We start from the raw sequence: 15,590 nt of genomic DNA, 5'->3' as shown, positions 1-15,590 counted from the left end.
AAAGTCCGATCAATACAAAAAAGGTACCGCTGAAAACTTCAGATTACGTCGCAAGAATTGAGCACTCATACCGCCCCATACCGAAAAAGGTACTGTGTAGAAACGGAAGACCCCAAAAGTTACAAAATGGTGTTTTTTCTTCAATTTTGTCGCACAATGATTTTTTTTTTCTGTTTCGTCGTAGATTTTTTTGAGAAAATTACTGATGTCTTTACAAAGTAGAATTGGTGGCGCAAAAATAAGTCATCATATGGATTTTTAGGTGCAAAATTGAAAGTTATGATTTTTTTAAAGGTAAGGAGGAAAAAATGAAAGTGCAAAAACGTAAAAAAAAAACTGGTCCTTAAGGGGTTAACAGTAAACAGTTTGAGGCTGGGTTCACATCAGCGTTTTTTTTTGTTTTTTTTTTCATTTCAGTTATAGAATTTGAGAAACGGAAATGAAAGTAATGGATCCTATTGAGTTTTGTGGCCTTTTTTCAATCTCCGCTGTACTCATCAGTTATACTTAATTTTCGTGATAATGGAGGAAAATACTAGGCTTGCAGTATTACATTTTTAACGTAATAAAAGATATTCTAAGGTACGTTAGTAATATAACATTGAAGTCTATGGTGACGAAAGTAATCTCTATTAGCCTCTTATCCCTTTTACTCAACAGCCCGTTTTGACCTTAAAGGGGTACTCCGGCGGAAAATATATATATTTTTTTAATCAACTGGTGCCAGAAAGTTAAACAGATTTGTAAATTACATATAATTAAAGGGGTTGTGCGCTGCCCTGACTTTCGGAGCTTTGGATAGGGGATAAGATGTCTTAGCGCCGGAGTAACCCTTTAAAGAAGTTTATTAACCCTTTAGGCCTTTCACAGAAATGAAAGAAAAGTGGAGGCTGAATAAAAATTTTTTTGTTTGCAGATTTTTCATTTAGCTATTTTTTTCTGTAACACAGTAGGTGTTGTCAAAGAAATACAACTCAAGATTTATTCCCTGAATTCTGACGTATTTAGAAATATTCCATATGTGGCCTTAATGCGCTACGTGTTTCTCACACAGGCCTCAGACATGAAGGCTTGCTTTGTGGATTTTGGGGCATCCTTTTAGTTTAGAATATTTTCCTGGCATCATATAAAGTCGCAGAAGCCTTGGGGTGCAAAAATATTTTTGGGAGACAAGTTGACGCTTTCATTGGTACCATTCTGGGGTACATGTGACACTGATCGTTTTTTATTTAATTTTTTATGAGGTGGTATACATAAAAAAAATCAATTCGGCAATTTGTTTTTTATAAAAAAAATTTTTAGGTAGTTCATCATGCGGTATAAATGACATGTTAACTTTACTCTGCAGGTTGATACGGTTACGGCGATACCAAATTTCTATACTTTTTTTCATATTTTAGTTCATTTATAGCATAAAAACGATTTTTGTAAAAAAAAAAAAAAAAATCACGTTTGTAAGTCGCCGTAAGAGCCATAACTTTTTTTTTTTTGCGGGACATGTTGACCTTTTTGGGGGGACTATTTTTGGGTGTGTTTTGGGTGTATTATATAATTTATTTTATTTATTTCAAATTTTTTTAATTTTTAACATTTTTAAATTTTATATTTTTTCAAATTTTTTATTTTTGTTCACTTTTTTTTTCTTTAACTTACACATTTAACTTTTTTATTATTATTATACACATAATTCAATGGAGTGCACATCTGTACTCCATTGAATTATGCCTATGTCTGTAATAGACATAGGATAGATCAGTCTCTACCATAGATAAAGACTCATCTGTTGCCATGATAACGGAGGCCACTGTCAGCTCCCTCCCTCTGTTACCTTAATAGACGCTGCGGTCACAGTGACCGCATCATCTACAGGGTTAACTCAGGATCAGAGCGCAGCTCCGATCCTGAGTGCTGCGGGTGGTCTCCCCAGAAGGGGCCCCCCTCACCACCGATCGCTTCACTGTGTGAAGCGACGGAGGAGAGGGGGAAGGAGGAGACCCCCCCGCCAGATCGCTGCTTTCGGTCCGTCTGCACTGATGGACCAATAGCAGCGATCGGTCCCTGGCCGGCTTCAGGGAGATCTGGCTGTGCAGCACAGCCAGCCTCGATAAACTGTCACAGCGCTCGGCGGCGCTGTGACAGTTTATTTCCATCCGGTACATGTACCTGATGTTGCGGGAAGTCACCGCTAATCATCAGGTACATTTTGATTTTGCGTAAACGGGTTATTTTTACAACTGTTATTGCTACTGAGCATGCTCAGAAAAAAAAAACAATGAAAATGGTTAAGAATAATTGATCTTACCAGTGATACACCGATAATAACAGTACATTATTTTGTTTCATTTTAACAAAAATCTTTTAAAGGAAAACTGTCAGCCTGTTCACTTAACACTAAACCCAATACTTTGGGTTATAATGTGGGTGAACAGGATTACATAGAGGGGTCAATTACTTAAATTTCTTCAGTAGGTCCTGAGATATGAGCTTCCGAAGTTCCCATGCTGTGGAGGTGGGGCCCTCCTGGCTGGCCACTTCTCTCTCCCTCTGTCACCTCCTAATCTCCTAATCCCTATTTAAATATTCATAGTCTTCAACTACGCATCCAGAGTTACCAGTCACGTGAGCGCAGTGCTCTCTTAGCAAAGCGCATGCACCGGAAGATTTTACACTGCTCTCACTTAAAGGTTAAATCTTCCAGCGCATGCGCTCTGCCAAGAAAGCGCTGTACTCAAGTGACTGGTGACTCCATGTCACTAGGATGTGGAGTTGTATGCATAGTCTTCAACTCCACGTCCTAGTGACGTGGAGTCACCAGTCACTTGAGCGCAGTGCTCTCTCGGCAGAGCGCATGCGCCGGAAGATTTAATCATGAAGTAAGCAGGGGAAAATCTTCCGGCACATGCGCTTTGCCAAGAGTGCGCTGCGCTCACGTGACTGGTTACTCTGGACGTGTAGTTGAAGACTATGAATATTCAAATAACGGGGGCGGGATTAGGAGGTGACAGAGGGAGACAGAAGTGGCCAGCCAAGGGGCCTTGCCTATGGCGTGCAGTTCTCCGAATACAGCATGGGAACTTCAGAAGCTGATATCTCAGGACCTACGGAAGTGTTCCCTCTATGGAATCCTGTTCACTCACACTATAACCCAGTGTAATGGGTTTAGTGTGGGTGAACAGGCTGACAGTTTTCCTTTAATACAATGGACCCTTAACATCTTTTTTTGATCTGTTAACAGTGACCTCTGTTATGTGACATTAAAGGAGTATTCCAGGAAAAACTTTATTTTATTTTTTATATCAACTGGCTCCAGAAAGTTAAACAGATTTGTAAACTACTTCTATTAAAAAACGTAATCCTTCCAGTAGTTATCAGCTGCTGAAGTTGAGTTGTTCTTTTCTGTCTGACAACAGTGCTCTCTGCTGACACCTCTGCTTGTCTCAGGAACTGTCCGAAGAATTAGAGGTTTGCTATGGGGATTGGCTCCTACTCTGGACAGTTCCTGAGACAAGCAGAGGTGTCAGTAGAGAGCACTGTTGTCAGACAGAAAAGAACTCAACTTCAGCAGCTGATTACTTTAAAGATTAATATTTTTTAATAGAAGTAATTTACAAATCTGTTTAACTTTCTGGAGCCAGTTGATATATAAAAAAAAAGTTTTTTTTCCTGGAACAGACAAAGGTGGTTTATGCAACTTTCTATACAACATGTTTGAGGTTCCAATGCTCTAATGTTTGTAATCCTGCAAACATACTTTTTGTGTCACCATTTTTTATTTTTTTATTTTGTTACAGGCACCATGGTGGGCATTTCTGCTTTGTGCTATAGGCTTGTTTGTGTATCAGTCATTGGATGCTGTTGATGGGAAACAAGCTCGAAGAACCAACAGTAGCTCCCCCCTCGGGGAGCTGTTTGACCACGGATGTGACTCTATATCGATAGGTAATACTCCTCCTCCTTCTTTTGTTTTTGTCTGTGTTTCATAGTCTTGCTGTCACTTCCTGCACTTTTTAATTTTTGGTTCTACTGTTTATGATTCTAAAAAATGAGCAGGAAAGTCCCTTACCACAGAGCTTGACAAATTTGATTTAAATCTAGAAGCTAAGATTTGTTTTAAAAGTGCAATTTTTTACTCCCCCCCCCCCCCCCCCCCCGTTTTTGAGATTTGGTTGTTTTAAACATGTCTTTTTTCCTAGTTATATTTTGCACAGCTAGTACGACACTAACACTAACCCTCTTATCCTAAGTAATAGACATCAACACGTCACACCAGTACTAGGTACTAGTCAAGACCTGGTCAGGTGTGTCCCCTGTAGATAGTTATCCCCTGTATGCAGTAGCCCCCTGAAGATTGTACAGCTGAGCTATCTCGTCTGCAATGGCACTGCTACCATATGAAAATCTTGTCTACAGCTTAGCCTGCCCTGCTTCTCACTACTAAGACCCTGGCTCAGCATCAAGACTTAGCCTCAGCGAGCAGCGCATTCAGCACAGGCAACGTCATAATGCCGTATCTGTAACACCATTGTGATGTGTTGTACTGGGGGAGGGTGGGGCTTCAGTAAATGAAAGGAGCAGCTTTCCTTAGCCCCTGCCTCCTCTCATTGATCATAATCTGCCTGCCCACTTGCTTTTACAATAGACAGGCAGCAGGTCCTGCAGGTTGCCTTCTAAATGGAACAGCATTTCTGCAGGAACGCCACTTTCATGCAGGACAATATTTTCAATGGAAATGGCTGACAAAAATCTAGCACCTGGGATTTGTTGAGCCCTGCCTTACTAATGTTTGTTCTTTTGCCCACACAGTGTTTGTAGCGGTGGGAACGATAGCTGCATTACGTGGTGGAACCATGCCCAGCTGGTTGTTCTACTGTTGCTTTATCAGCATGTTTATGTTCTTTTGTGCCCAGTGGCAGACCTATGTGTGTGGTACCCTGAATTTCGGCTGGTAAGTTGTTCCTGTGAAACATATTTTTTAAAGTGTCCTTGTCATTTAAAAAATACTTTTGAAATGTCAGAGACAGAAATTTGTATCAGTCGTTGTCTCAGTGCAGAGACCCCCATCAATCCGGAGAATGAGCAGGGATGAGGCTCTCGACAATTTACCAAGTCATGTTTAGGATGAGCTTGGAAACAAAATCATTATAAATACCACACTACACAACAAAAAAGTTATAGGCCAGTAAACAAAGGTAGTCAAATTAGCATGCATGAAGGTTTGCTTCTTTCCTTTAATAATTAAGAAAAGGGTATGCAAGGACACCTTTACAACCAGGCAGAATTGCTACAGTTATCTTATATTTTAGAGATATATGTAAAACCTTTTCCAGTTTTCTCCTAAAATATTGATAATTTTATGTTTTGTCTTTGGCTTAATTGCAAGAAGACCATTCTGGAAATGGTTTACCATAGTGACATTCCCTTAACTTTGAAACTGATAATATACGTTTTATTTTCCAGAAAGATTAGACTGAGATAAATAAAATAAAATAAAAAAAAAGCAATACTTGTGTTCGTATTTCTTCCTGAAGATGCATCAGTGTTTGCTTTCAGTTTCTGTTATCCACTATGTATAGTGTTAGGAAAAGATTTTGAAATGTGCATCTGGGGGTCCCCGATCACATCCATATCATAGTACACTAAACAAGCAGTTATACTCTTATATATATGCAATTTTAGTGCTTTTTGAGTAAATTGTGTATAATATGTGATTTGTATAATTGAAAATTAACTTAAATATCATTTTCTTTATTAAGGATTGATGTAACAGAGCTGCAGCTTTCTGTGACAGGAGTGTTTTTGCTGTCTGCATTTTTTGGAACTACCTTTTGGGACAATGAGGTATTATATAGAAATAGCAATGGATTTTTGTTAATCATCTGAATGACAAAGCAAAATGTTGCTGCTTAAAGGGTAGCTCCCACCATCCTATTTTTTTTTCTGTCCCTACCTATTGCCAATCTATCCCTAACCCCCTCCCTGCTTTAAATGTTTCTTTTTACTATATTAAAAATAACTTTTTGGCTGCCTGGTAGTGTGCTCACTACCAGGCACACTTCCCCAGCAGGCACCACGTCACTGATGCCTGCTAGGGACAACACTTCCACCCTTAGTTTATCTACACAGGGTGCCTCCAGCTGTTTCACCACTACAACTCCCAGCTTGCCCTGACATCTATAGGCTGTCAGGGAATGCTGGGAGTTGTAGTAGTGAAACAGCTGGAGGCACCCTGTGTAGATAAACTATAAGTTAGTGCCATGCGGCGCTACGGCGCTAGCCCGTTCCCTCCATCACAACCCACCGCCCGCATACCCCGTTCCCTCCATCACAAACCCCCCACCCGCATACCCCGTTCCCTCTTACTTACAGCTACTGCAGAGTCCGGCAGCGGGCGTGCAGGGGCAGCGGCGGCGACGACACGTGCGGGAGGAGTGGCCTCCCAGCCAGTGGCCGGGGAGCCAATGCGCTCGCTCCCGCCTGTCTGATTGACAGGCAGGGAGCGAGAGCAGCCTAAATGAAAAAGGACTGATTGCCAGGCCAAAATCAGTCCTTTTTCAGGCGTGACGTCACGCAAGGCTGCAGCCGGCCACTAGGAGGGAGACCCCTAGTGGCCGGTTTTCAAATGTAAATTACACAATGTTAATAAAAAAAAAAAAAATTAAAAAAATAATGAAACTATATTAGAGATATGTTGTAGTACATATGTACTGCAACATATCAGAAAAAAAAGTTGGTGACCGTGCCCATTTAATAGAACAAGATTGTGTGCTTTTCTCATTTCCTTTTTAGGAATTGTGCTTATGTTATGCTTTGCCCTTTAGGAAGCTGGCATGAGGCAGATCTGTGTGACACAATCTATGGCCGGAACCTCCGGAACCTGGATTAAGTTCAGCTATAACCAATATGTTAGCTTACTTTTACATGGCTGGGCAGCTTCCTGATACAAGTGCTGATGTCCTTCCTATAAATGGCTATCATTATAGGGCTAATAATTGTCAGTGAATGGCCCAACAAACCATCACTGGAATAACAATCTACCAATATTGGTGAGAAATGGAAATCATAACAGAATGTAGAGATTGCTGTTTTGTCAATTCTACAGGAAACATCAGGCCTTTATATGTGCCCCACCCCCTCAGCAGACTGCACTAAGTCAGGGGTATCAAGGTATCAATGTAAGTTTGTGTGGGCCACACAAATTTTTTACTTTGAAAAATAAGGTCTTTTACCAATGTAAGGTATGTTGTTTGAATCTAATCTGAAAACAATTTGACTGTTTTTGCCTTATCAAATTAACATGCATTGCACAGCTAAAACACCTTATTTGCTCAATAAATGTTTGCTATATTTATATATATATATATATATATATATATATATATATATATCAGGAGTGAAAAATTTAATATAGAAATTAGTGCCCGTGTAAAGTAGTTAGGCCCCCCCTATGTGCTCCCAGATAGTAGTAGGCTTCATACTGCCCCTAGTATAATACTTAGGCCTTCATGCTGTCCCAGTATAGTACCTAGGCCTTCATACCCCTATATAGTAGTAGGCCTTCATATAATATTTAGGTCCCCATACTGCTCCATATAGTATTAGGTGCCCCATATAGTAGTACCCTCTAGAGACACTGCTAACGTAGAGACACTGCTAACATCTGAGGCCTCAGCTGAAGTAACTGTCCTGTCTCTGTAAACCATAAAGAGAAAAGCAGTAATGAAATATCACTCACCAAATAGATTACAAAAAATAAAAAGTAATAATATTCTGCACAGAAAAAACACAGACATTTAAAAATAGTAAATACAGAGTGGAAGCATATGTATATCATGCCCCTGCGGACATATAATGACAGCTGAGGGTTCCTACCATATAAATGTAGTTACCAAAAACAAACAAAATATATGTACCAATGTATGGGTCAAACACTACATATGTAATTAAAAGGGTGCTTAGCAAATACGGTAATTACATAAACTATGCACAAGTCTCGATAGCTGAAAAAAAAAACAACCATATGATTAACTGATTGACAAGATAATGACAACCAATAAAAAGACCCTAATACAACATCAGGGAGAAAAAAAAATTTAAGTACTGGAAAGAGGACACCACTCGGTCTGCCGCAGGGGAACCGAGGGTCCATGCATTCACCAGGTGGCTTCCTGAGGAGTTTGACCCATACATTGGTACATAAATTCCCGTATTATATTTAGGTTCATCTAATTTGCATCAGGGTAACTTGTTTCTGTTATTCAGGAACCCTCAGCTGTCATTATATCTCCACAGGGGTGAGGGAGGTAGTAGGCCTAAGATACATATGCCTCCACTCAGTAGTCAGAAACCACAGCCCATCAGCCCGACCACCCCCCCCCCCTTCACCGACGACCTGCCTCCCCAATCCTGGACGACCCCTTACTCTGCCACACAAAGATATCAGTGACTACAGCACTGATGGGACACAGTCAGGAGAATACACAGTGACTAACAAGCAGGGCCGGCTGGGACCAAAAATAGGCCTGGTCATTTTAAAATAAGAAGCCCATTTTTATGGTGTGGGTCTGACTGATGGGATCCCCACCAATCCCCTTGTTTCAAATGGCTCTCCAGATGTTGGAAAGCTGCAACTCCCATCATGTCTGAAGAGCCTCAGGAATTATGGGAGTTGTAGTTTTGCAACAGCTGGAGAGCCACAGATTGGAGTACAGCGTCGCCCATCATAACTACAGATTTTACAAGTGACTAAGACAGAGATGGGGCAGTCAGGAGAATACACAATGATATCAGTGACCTGAGTGACATTTTCTCTGTTGTCTTTTCTTTTCCTCTTCATCTGGTCCAGATACCAGGACATCTTCTCTACAGAGTCTGATGCCAAGACATCATTAGTTCCTCACTTTGATAGCAGATCCTCCTCCTCTGTATAAAGACAATAATCATTATTATTCTGCTTAATACTGTACCCCCTGAATATAATACGGCCACACACTGTATCCCCTGAATGTAATACTGCCAAATACTGTACTCCCTGAATATAACCCTGCCAACCACTGCACCCTCTTAATATATTATCGCTACACACCATACCCCCTGAATATAATACTGCCAAATACTGGTCCCCCCTGAATTAAATACTGCCAACCACTGTACCCCCTGAATATAATACTACCAAGTACTGTACCCCTGAATATAATGCTGCCAACTACTGTACCCCTGAATATAATACTGCCAACTACTCTACCCCTGAATATAATACTGCCAACTACTGTACCCCTGAATATAATACTACCAAGTACTGTACCCCTGAATATACTACCAACTACTGTACCCCTGAATATAATACTGCCAAACACCATACCCCCTGAATATAATACTGCCAAATACCATACCCCCTGAATACTGCCAACTACTGTACCCCTGAATATAATACTGCCAACTACTGTACCCCTGAATATAATACTACCAAGTACTGTACCCCTGAATATACCACCAACTACTGTACCCCTGAATATAATACTGCCAAACACCATACCCCCTGAATATAATACTGCCAAATACCGTACCCCCTGAATATAATCCTGCCAAATACCATACCCCCGGAATAGAATACTGCCAACCACTGTACCCCTGGAATATAATACTGCCAACTACTGTACCCCTGGAATATAATACTGCCAACTACTGTACCCCTGGAATATAATACTGCCAAATACTGTGTCCCCTGAATATAATACTGCCAAATACTGTACCCCTGAATATAATACTGCAAAATGCTGTAACCCTGAATATAATACTGCCAACCACTGTACCCCCTTAATATATTGCCAACCACTGTACCCCCTGAATATAATAACCTGCGGGAGCCATCCCATCCCCCCGATCATGCACAGAGCACCACCACCTCGTGGTGACTGCGCCCGAACACACTTGGGCCCCCCGAGATGCTCTCTGCCACATTCTTCTCCGGGTCAAAGATCACAATGTACTCCAAAGGGGGCGCTGCAGGGTCACTGGATTTCACACCGCCATAAAGATACAGCCTGCCCCCTATGGGCAGGGCCGGACTGGGGATAAAAACAGCCCTGGAAAAAACTCCATACCAGCCCCACAGGTCAAAGGGCGCAGCCGTAAAATACATGACAGAAGCCTGGTAAATCAAATACCAGGCTTTCACTACACCGGTTCTAAGCACTGCAGCCTGTGAGGGAAGCCTGGCATTTCATTTGTCAGGCTTCTATTCTGTTTTGTTGCTTGATGCTGTGCCCCGCACGCCAACCAGGCCAGCAGCAAAAACTTTACAGTCTTGCAGCCAGGGGTGTAACTAATATCACATGGGCCCCAGGGAAAATGTTCCAACTTCAACCCCCTCTATACAAGAAGGAAGTTTTAGATCATGGAGGGTCCGAGTGCTGCCCCCCCCCCCCCAATCTCCTGTTTGGAGCCCCGGTTCTCCAGCACAGGGGTATGTTACGACCCTCGCCCGAATTTATGGGATAGTCGTTCGGCAATGGACGGCTCTCCCATAGAGCTTTATAGAGAGGGTGTGGAGGCCTCCACTTCAGGCGGGGGTCGTGACACGCCCCTGTGCTGGAGAATTAGGGCTCCAAACAGGAGATCGGGGGACCCGAGCGCTCGGACCCTTCATGATCTAAAACTACCTTCCTTCGGATAGGTGATACATTTTTCTTCATGAAACGTATCCATCAGGTAGTCCCCTCAGATTTTTTTTTTTCTTATTCGATCGATGAGAGCCGGAGGCTGAGCGACTTGCAGCGGTGGGCCCGGGACCTTCTGCTGCAGCTTAGTTAATGGGGCCCGGTCGCAATTGCGACCCTTGCGGCCTCTATAGCTACGCCACTGCCTCCCCCTGTATTTTCTATTTTTAAATGTTTTTAAGTGTCCATGTTTTTCTGTGCATAATAAAACTTTTTTATGTATTATTTTGTGATATTTCATGACTGCTTGTTTTTCTCTTTATGGTTTATATAGCTCTTATTTTTGCAGTCATGGCACCCGATGTTCATTAGTTTACTTATGGCTGTGCTCATCCTTATTTAGCATACTGTTCAGTCTCTGACGCAGCCTATGTTTGACTGTGTGTGTCTTAAAGTGGTTATCCACCATAAGGTAATTTTAGTACATACCTGGCAGACAGTGATGGACATGCTTAGGAAGGATCTGCGCTTGTCTTGGTGCTAAATGGCTATGTTGTGAGATTACCTTAACACTGTGGCTAGCTGTTTGTGAACTGGTATTTCCTGTTTGACTTTTTTTACTACAAATCCCAGAATTCCATTTTCCTCCCTCCCACATATCAGCCACCCCCCCCATTGAAACATAAATGAGCTGCATCCATTCAAAAGACCAGTGGTTTTCCAATCAGGGTGCCTACAGCTGTTGCATTAGTTGCAGATTGATCTCTCTCCCACCAAGCGATCCCTCCACCCAATGAAGCAGACAGGCTCCCTGTCATCAGCTGACTAGTGAGTCAGGTCTCGGCCGCATTGCAAGCTGGGAAAAACCAGACAAAAGTCAATTTATATGCTGGTAAAAATAAATATTGGAGTGAAAAATCACAGAAGAATTGCGAGAAAACCGTCTCACACAGGTACAGACACTATATTATGAACTACACTAACTTTACAGCCTCTGTAGCATAGTCAAATAAAAAAAATCCTGGAATACCCCTTTAAAGGCTTGCTTGTCTATCTGTGCTGTCAGATAGCTGTGTGGCTGTTTAGCTGTAACTGACAGCAGACAGAAATATGTCAAGCTGGGAAGTGAGATTCCTACATAAAAATTAGACACCGATAAAAAACATTGTGGTTATAACAGATCCCAACAGTATGGGGATATGGTGAGCTATTGTATCTAGAGACCATTGTAACTGTGGATTTACATCTATACAGAAGGGAGAACTACAGTAAGTTATGAAAGTGATAACATACATAAATCCTTTTGGTGATTAATAAACAAGTCCCTCTTATCTTTTTGCCCATTAATAAAGTCCTATCCATTTGTCCAAATAGGCAACGAGTACTGTTGAGATATTAAAGGGGTACTCCGCTTCCCCAGCGTTCGGAACATTTTCTTCAGAACGCTGGGTGCGGGTGGCGGGGTTGTGACGTCATGGCCACACCCCCTCAATGTAAGTCTATGGGAGTTTATAGGCTTACATTGAGGGGGTGCAATCTCTGTGCAGCACTCGACGATCATTTAGAACGCTGGGTGCAGGTGGCAGGGTTGTGACATCACTAGGAGTGTGGCCATGATATCACAACCCTGCCACCTGCACCCAGCGTTCTAAATGATCGTCGAGTGCTGCACAGAGATTGCGGGGGGGGGGGGGTTTGATGTTCCAGAGTAAGGACCCCCATGATGAGACATCTTATCCCCTATCCTTTGGATAGGGGATTAGATGTCTAGGGGCAGAGTACCCCTTTAAGGAACACATGGAAATAGATTTTACATTTCCTTGTTAAGCCCCTGTGTGCAGTTACAGCTGAAGATCTCTGGTGGGCCACACCTTTATGTTCGGTGGGCCACATGTTGGACACCCTAGATCTAAGTGTTAAGTCTATACCTACATATTGAAGATATTTTTAGAAAACCAGAAGCCAATGAATAAATATAGTTGTTTTTTTTTAGGAAACCAGCAGCATGTTTTAAAGTACCCCCTGTATTTTATACTTCTGTGTCAGTGTATCCTAAAAAACCTTGACTACTCGAGTCTAGCTCCTTAGCAAATTTAATATTACCTTTGCCTATTTTGTTCTGTAGCACCTTTGCAGGGAACACTGAAAACAATAGTCTAGTGGCTAAACTTTATTTTTATTTGTAACTGTTTGAGAAAGCTGGCTTATGACACAGCATCTTGGTTCTGAAACCTCTAAGGTTTGCCTCAGAAAGACCTCTCTTAAGGTACTCAATTCTTTTCTTTTCACTTTCTGCTGCCATTTGAAGATTTTCTAAAGACCAAAGGATTCCCAGGTAATTATGTTGATAACAAAAGGTCCATTTTACACGAACATTGCATGCTTCCATGTATACAAAATATATTGAGAAAAACTTATATTGTTAAAAAAAAACTTATGACTGAATCATATACATGTTATATTTCTAAGGCCCCTTACACACTGCCATTGCTCCCTGTCGAGAGCGGCTGTTAAAAGTCTCTTATTTATTTTTTGTGACTTTAACGGCCGTTCTCGTGATGGGGAGCAACAGGCAACAACGGGCCCCGGCGGCTCCCATTTACTATTATGGGGGGTCGCTGGGAGCCATTATTTTTTAACAAGAATAGCAGAAGAAAAAAACGGTGCAAGTAGTAATTTTTCTACCGCTATTTCATCGGGCTCCCCCGACGGCCACCACACTGCCGTGTGCTATTGGCAGTGTGAAAGAAGCTTACACAGCTCACAAATAGTTGCACATAGGAAGAGGTAAATGGGTATTCTGATACTATAAAAAATTTTATTCCTGGGGCTGATGAGAAATTTTTTTTATACTTACCTACCCCTGGTTTCCCCATGCTACAGTTCCTGCTGTAGAAGCAGGCAAAAGAGAAGAGCAATGAGAACTGGAAAGAGCTGCAAAAGGGGAGCTGCAGCTATGTGGGGTTGGTATGTTTTTGTGGTGTTTTTGTTGGTTTTTTTCACCAGCCCTAGCAATAAATAAATTTACAGCGCTAGCATAGCATTTTGAATTTAGGGAAAACATTTCGGTGTAAAAAAAAATTTCATGTGGCAGTGCATGTGCAAAGTCCAGTTCTACAGTCTGGTGTTAGTGTTAATACAGTATATGCCTCTTATAGGTGCTGATTATATGGGTTTACCTGTGTTATGGCTGTGGTGACCGCAATACTAAAGAGAACAGCTGTTCCTATCTCAGAATGGACACTAATTGACATCTAATGCATATGTGTATCTGTGCCTTTCATTTTGGACCTTTTTATTACTATGACGAATTACCTGATTTTTTTATATATGTAGAAGGAATCTTTTTTCCACACACACTCCAAAGAGTGGAGTGTAGGTTTCTTTGTGGGTTTTAATTCCCTACAATTTATTTTCCATGGTATTTACTAAGGTTTCCCCTACATTTTCCACTTTCCCTACACTTTGCTTTTTTTTTACACATGCTCTGATCTGTAGAATTTTCCTCAGCTCAAATCCACCACATTTTATGTGGAAACCTTAGTAAATATGTTGGGTTTTTATGAAAATGTCGGGAACACATCCCTTTTCTGAGACCATGCCACATTTTCCCTGTGGCCACGCCCCCTTTTCGGGTTTTCTTTGCAAAATGGAGAGTTAGTCGGGGTTTTTTCAATTCTGGCGCAAAATCTGGTGCAGACAGAATTTCTGGCGCAATGCGACAAAATCTGGCGCACATCCCGACAAAACATGTCTGGTTTGCAATAGTAAATGAGGGCCACTGTGTGTGTTGACACCCTGAGTAATAGGTTCCTTCATTTCTTTATAAAGGGCACCATGATTATATTGTTGACCTATGTGTAGTTGTTGTGTAATTGTGCAGTAATAAACTGTATACTAATACTAACATAAATACTCCAAAATATATACGGTTCAAATGAGAATAATCATAAAAATGAATAAATAAAATTTGATAAAATTTAGGATGGATTCAAATATGCATATATGGTTAGAAGTGCATTAAAGGTCTTGATTGATTCGTAAATGAAATAGTCAGTTGGCTCACAGTTATTTACAATTACTAATTGAAGTTGTAGTAATAGTTCATGGATCATATGTATTCTATAGTGATTTTTGTTCATAAAATTTGTGGATGGTAACTTGCAGTGTGTGTGTGCGTATATATATAATTTCAGCAACACAAAGGACAAAGTAGATATAGTTCATAATTTCCTCAGGTATGTCACTTTGAGCTTGAGTCAGTGCTCTCAGTAATAAATGATCATTGGCGCTTATTTGATCACAGTGGTTCATTCCACCATATATTAATGTTTTAAACTGCTTACAGTTCCATCTAGTAGGGCGGTGAATAAGCCCAACTTCTGGGATCCCTATTTTTTGTAAAAGTTGGCCCGCTTCTGACTACTGTAAGGGGTTCCGGCGTGTCTGCCTGTTGTGTCACTAAACAGCTCTATGTGCAGACCAGCATTCCAGATGTGGTTGGCACCTGCTTTTAAGATACACAGAGAGTAATAGCTCTGAAGAGATGGGCAAGGATCCTCATATTTCCAGATGCGATGGCAAGTTTAAATAAACTCTTGGCCTTGCTTAAAGGGGAACACCGCCTCTAGACATCTTATTCCCTATACAAAGGATAGGAGATACGATGTCTCATCATAGGGTTCTGGCCGCTGGGACCCCTCTGCAATCTCCAGGCCAGCACCCTGGCATTCTGAACATGTTCAGTACGCCAAGTTTGGGCGGCTGTAGTGGTGACATCACACAATCGCTGAACCCCCTGCGATTAGACATCTTATCTTGTATTCTTTGGATAGGGGATAAGATGTTCAGGGGCGGAGTACTTCTTTAATTTAGGCACACTTAAAATATGCAATCAGTTTCCAACAAGTTTTAAAAACTCCATATTTAGAGTAA

The 15,590-nt window shown here is 41.4% G+C and overlaps 1 protein-coding gene across 2 annotated transcripts in view; it reads left to right on the top strand.

The window, feature by feature from the left end:
- CHPT1 (choline phosphotransferase 1) overlaps positions 1–15,590 on the top strand; it is a 55,746-nt gene that overhangs the window by 21,528 nt on the left and 18,628 nt on the right. For both annotated transcript variants that reach the window (XM_056574564.1, XM_056574565.1), the window contains exons 2-4: positions 3,792–3,939; positions 4,804–4,945; positions 5,754–5,838. In XM_056574564.1, coding sequence (XP_056430539.1) covers positions 3,792–3,939; positions 4,804–4,945; positions 5,754–5,838 — 375 coding nt within the window. The remainder of the gene's footprint in view (positions 1–3,791; positions 3,940–4,803; positions 4,946–5,753; positions 5,839–15,590) is intronic.

The sequence above is a fragment of the Hyla sarda genome, chromosome 4 (assembly GCF_029499605.1).
Source record: "Hyla sarda isolate aHylSar1 chromosome 4, aHylSar1.hap1, whole genome shotgun sequence".
Lineage (NCBI taxonomy): Eukaryota > Metazoa > Chordata > Amphibia > Anura > Hylidae > Hyla > Hyla sarda.
Note: the sequence above shows the minus strand (reverse complement) of the source record. Positions and strands in the feature narration are given on the sequence as shown.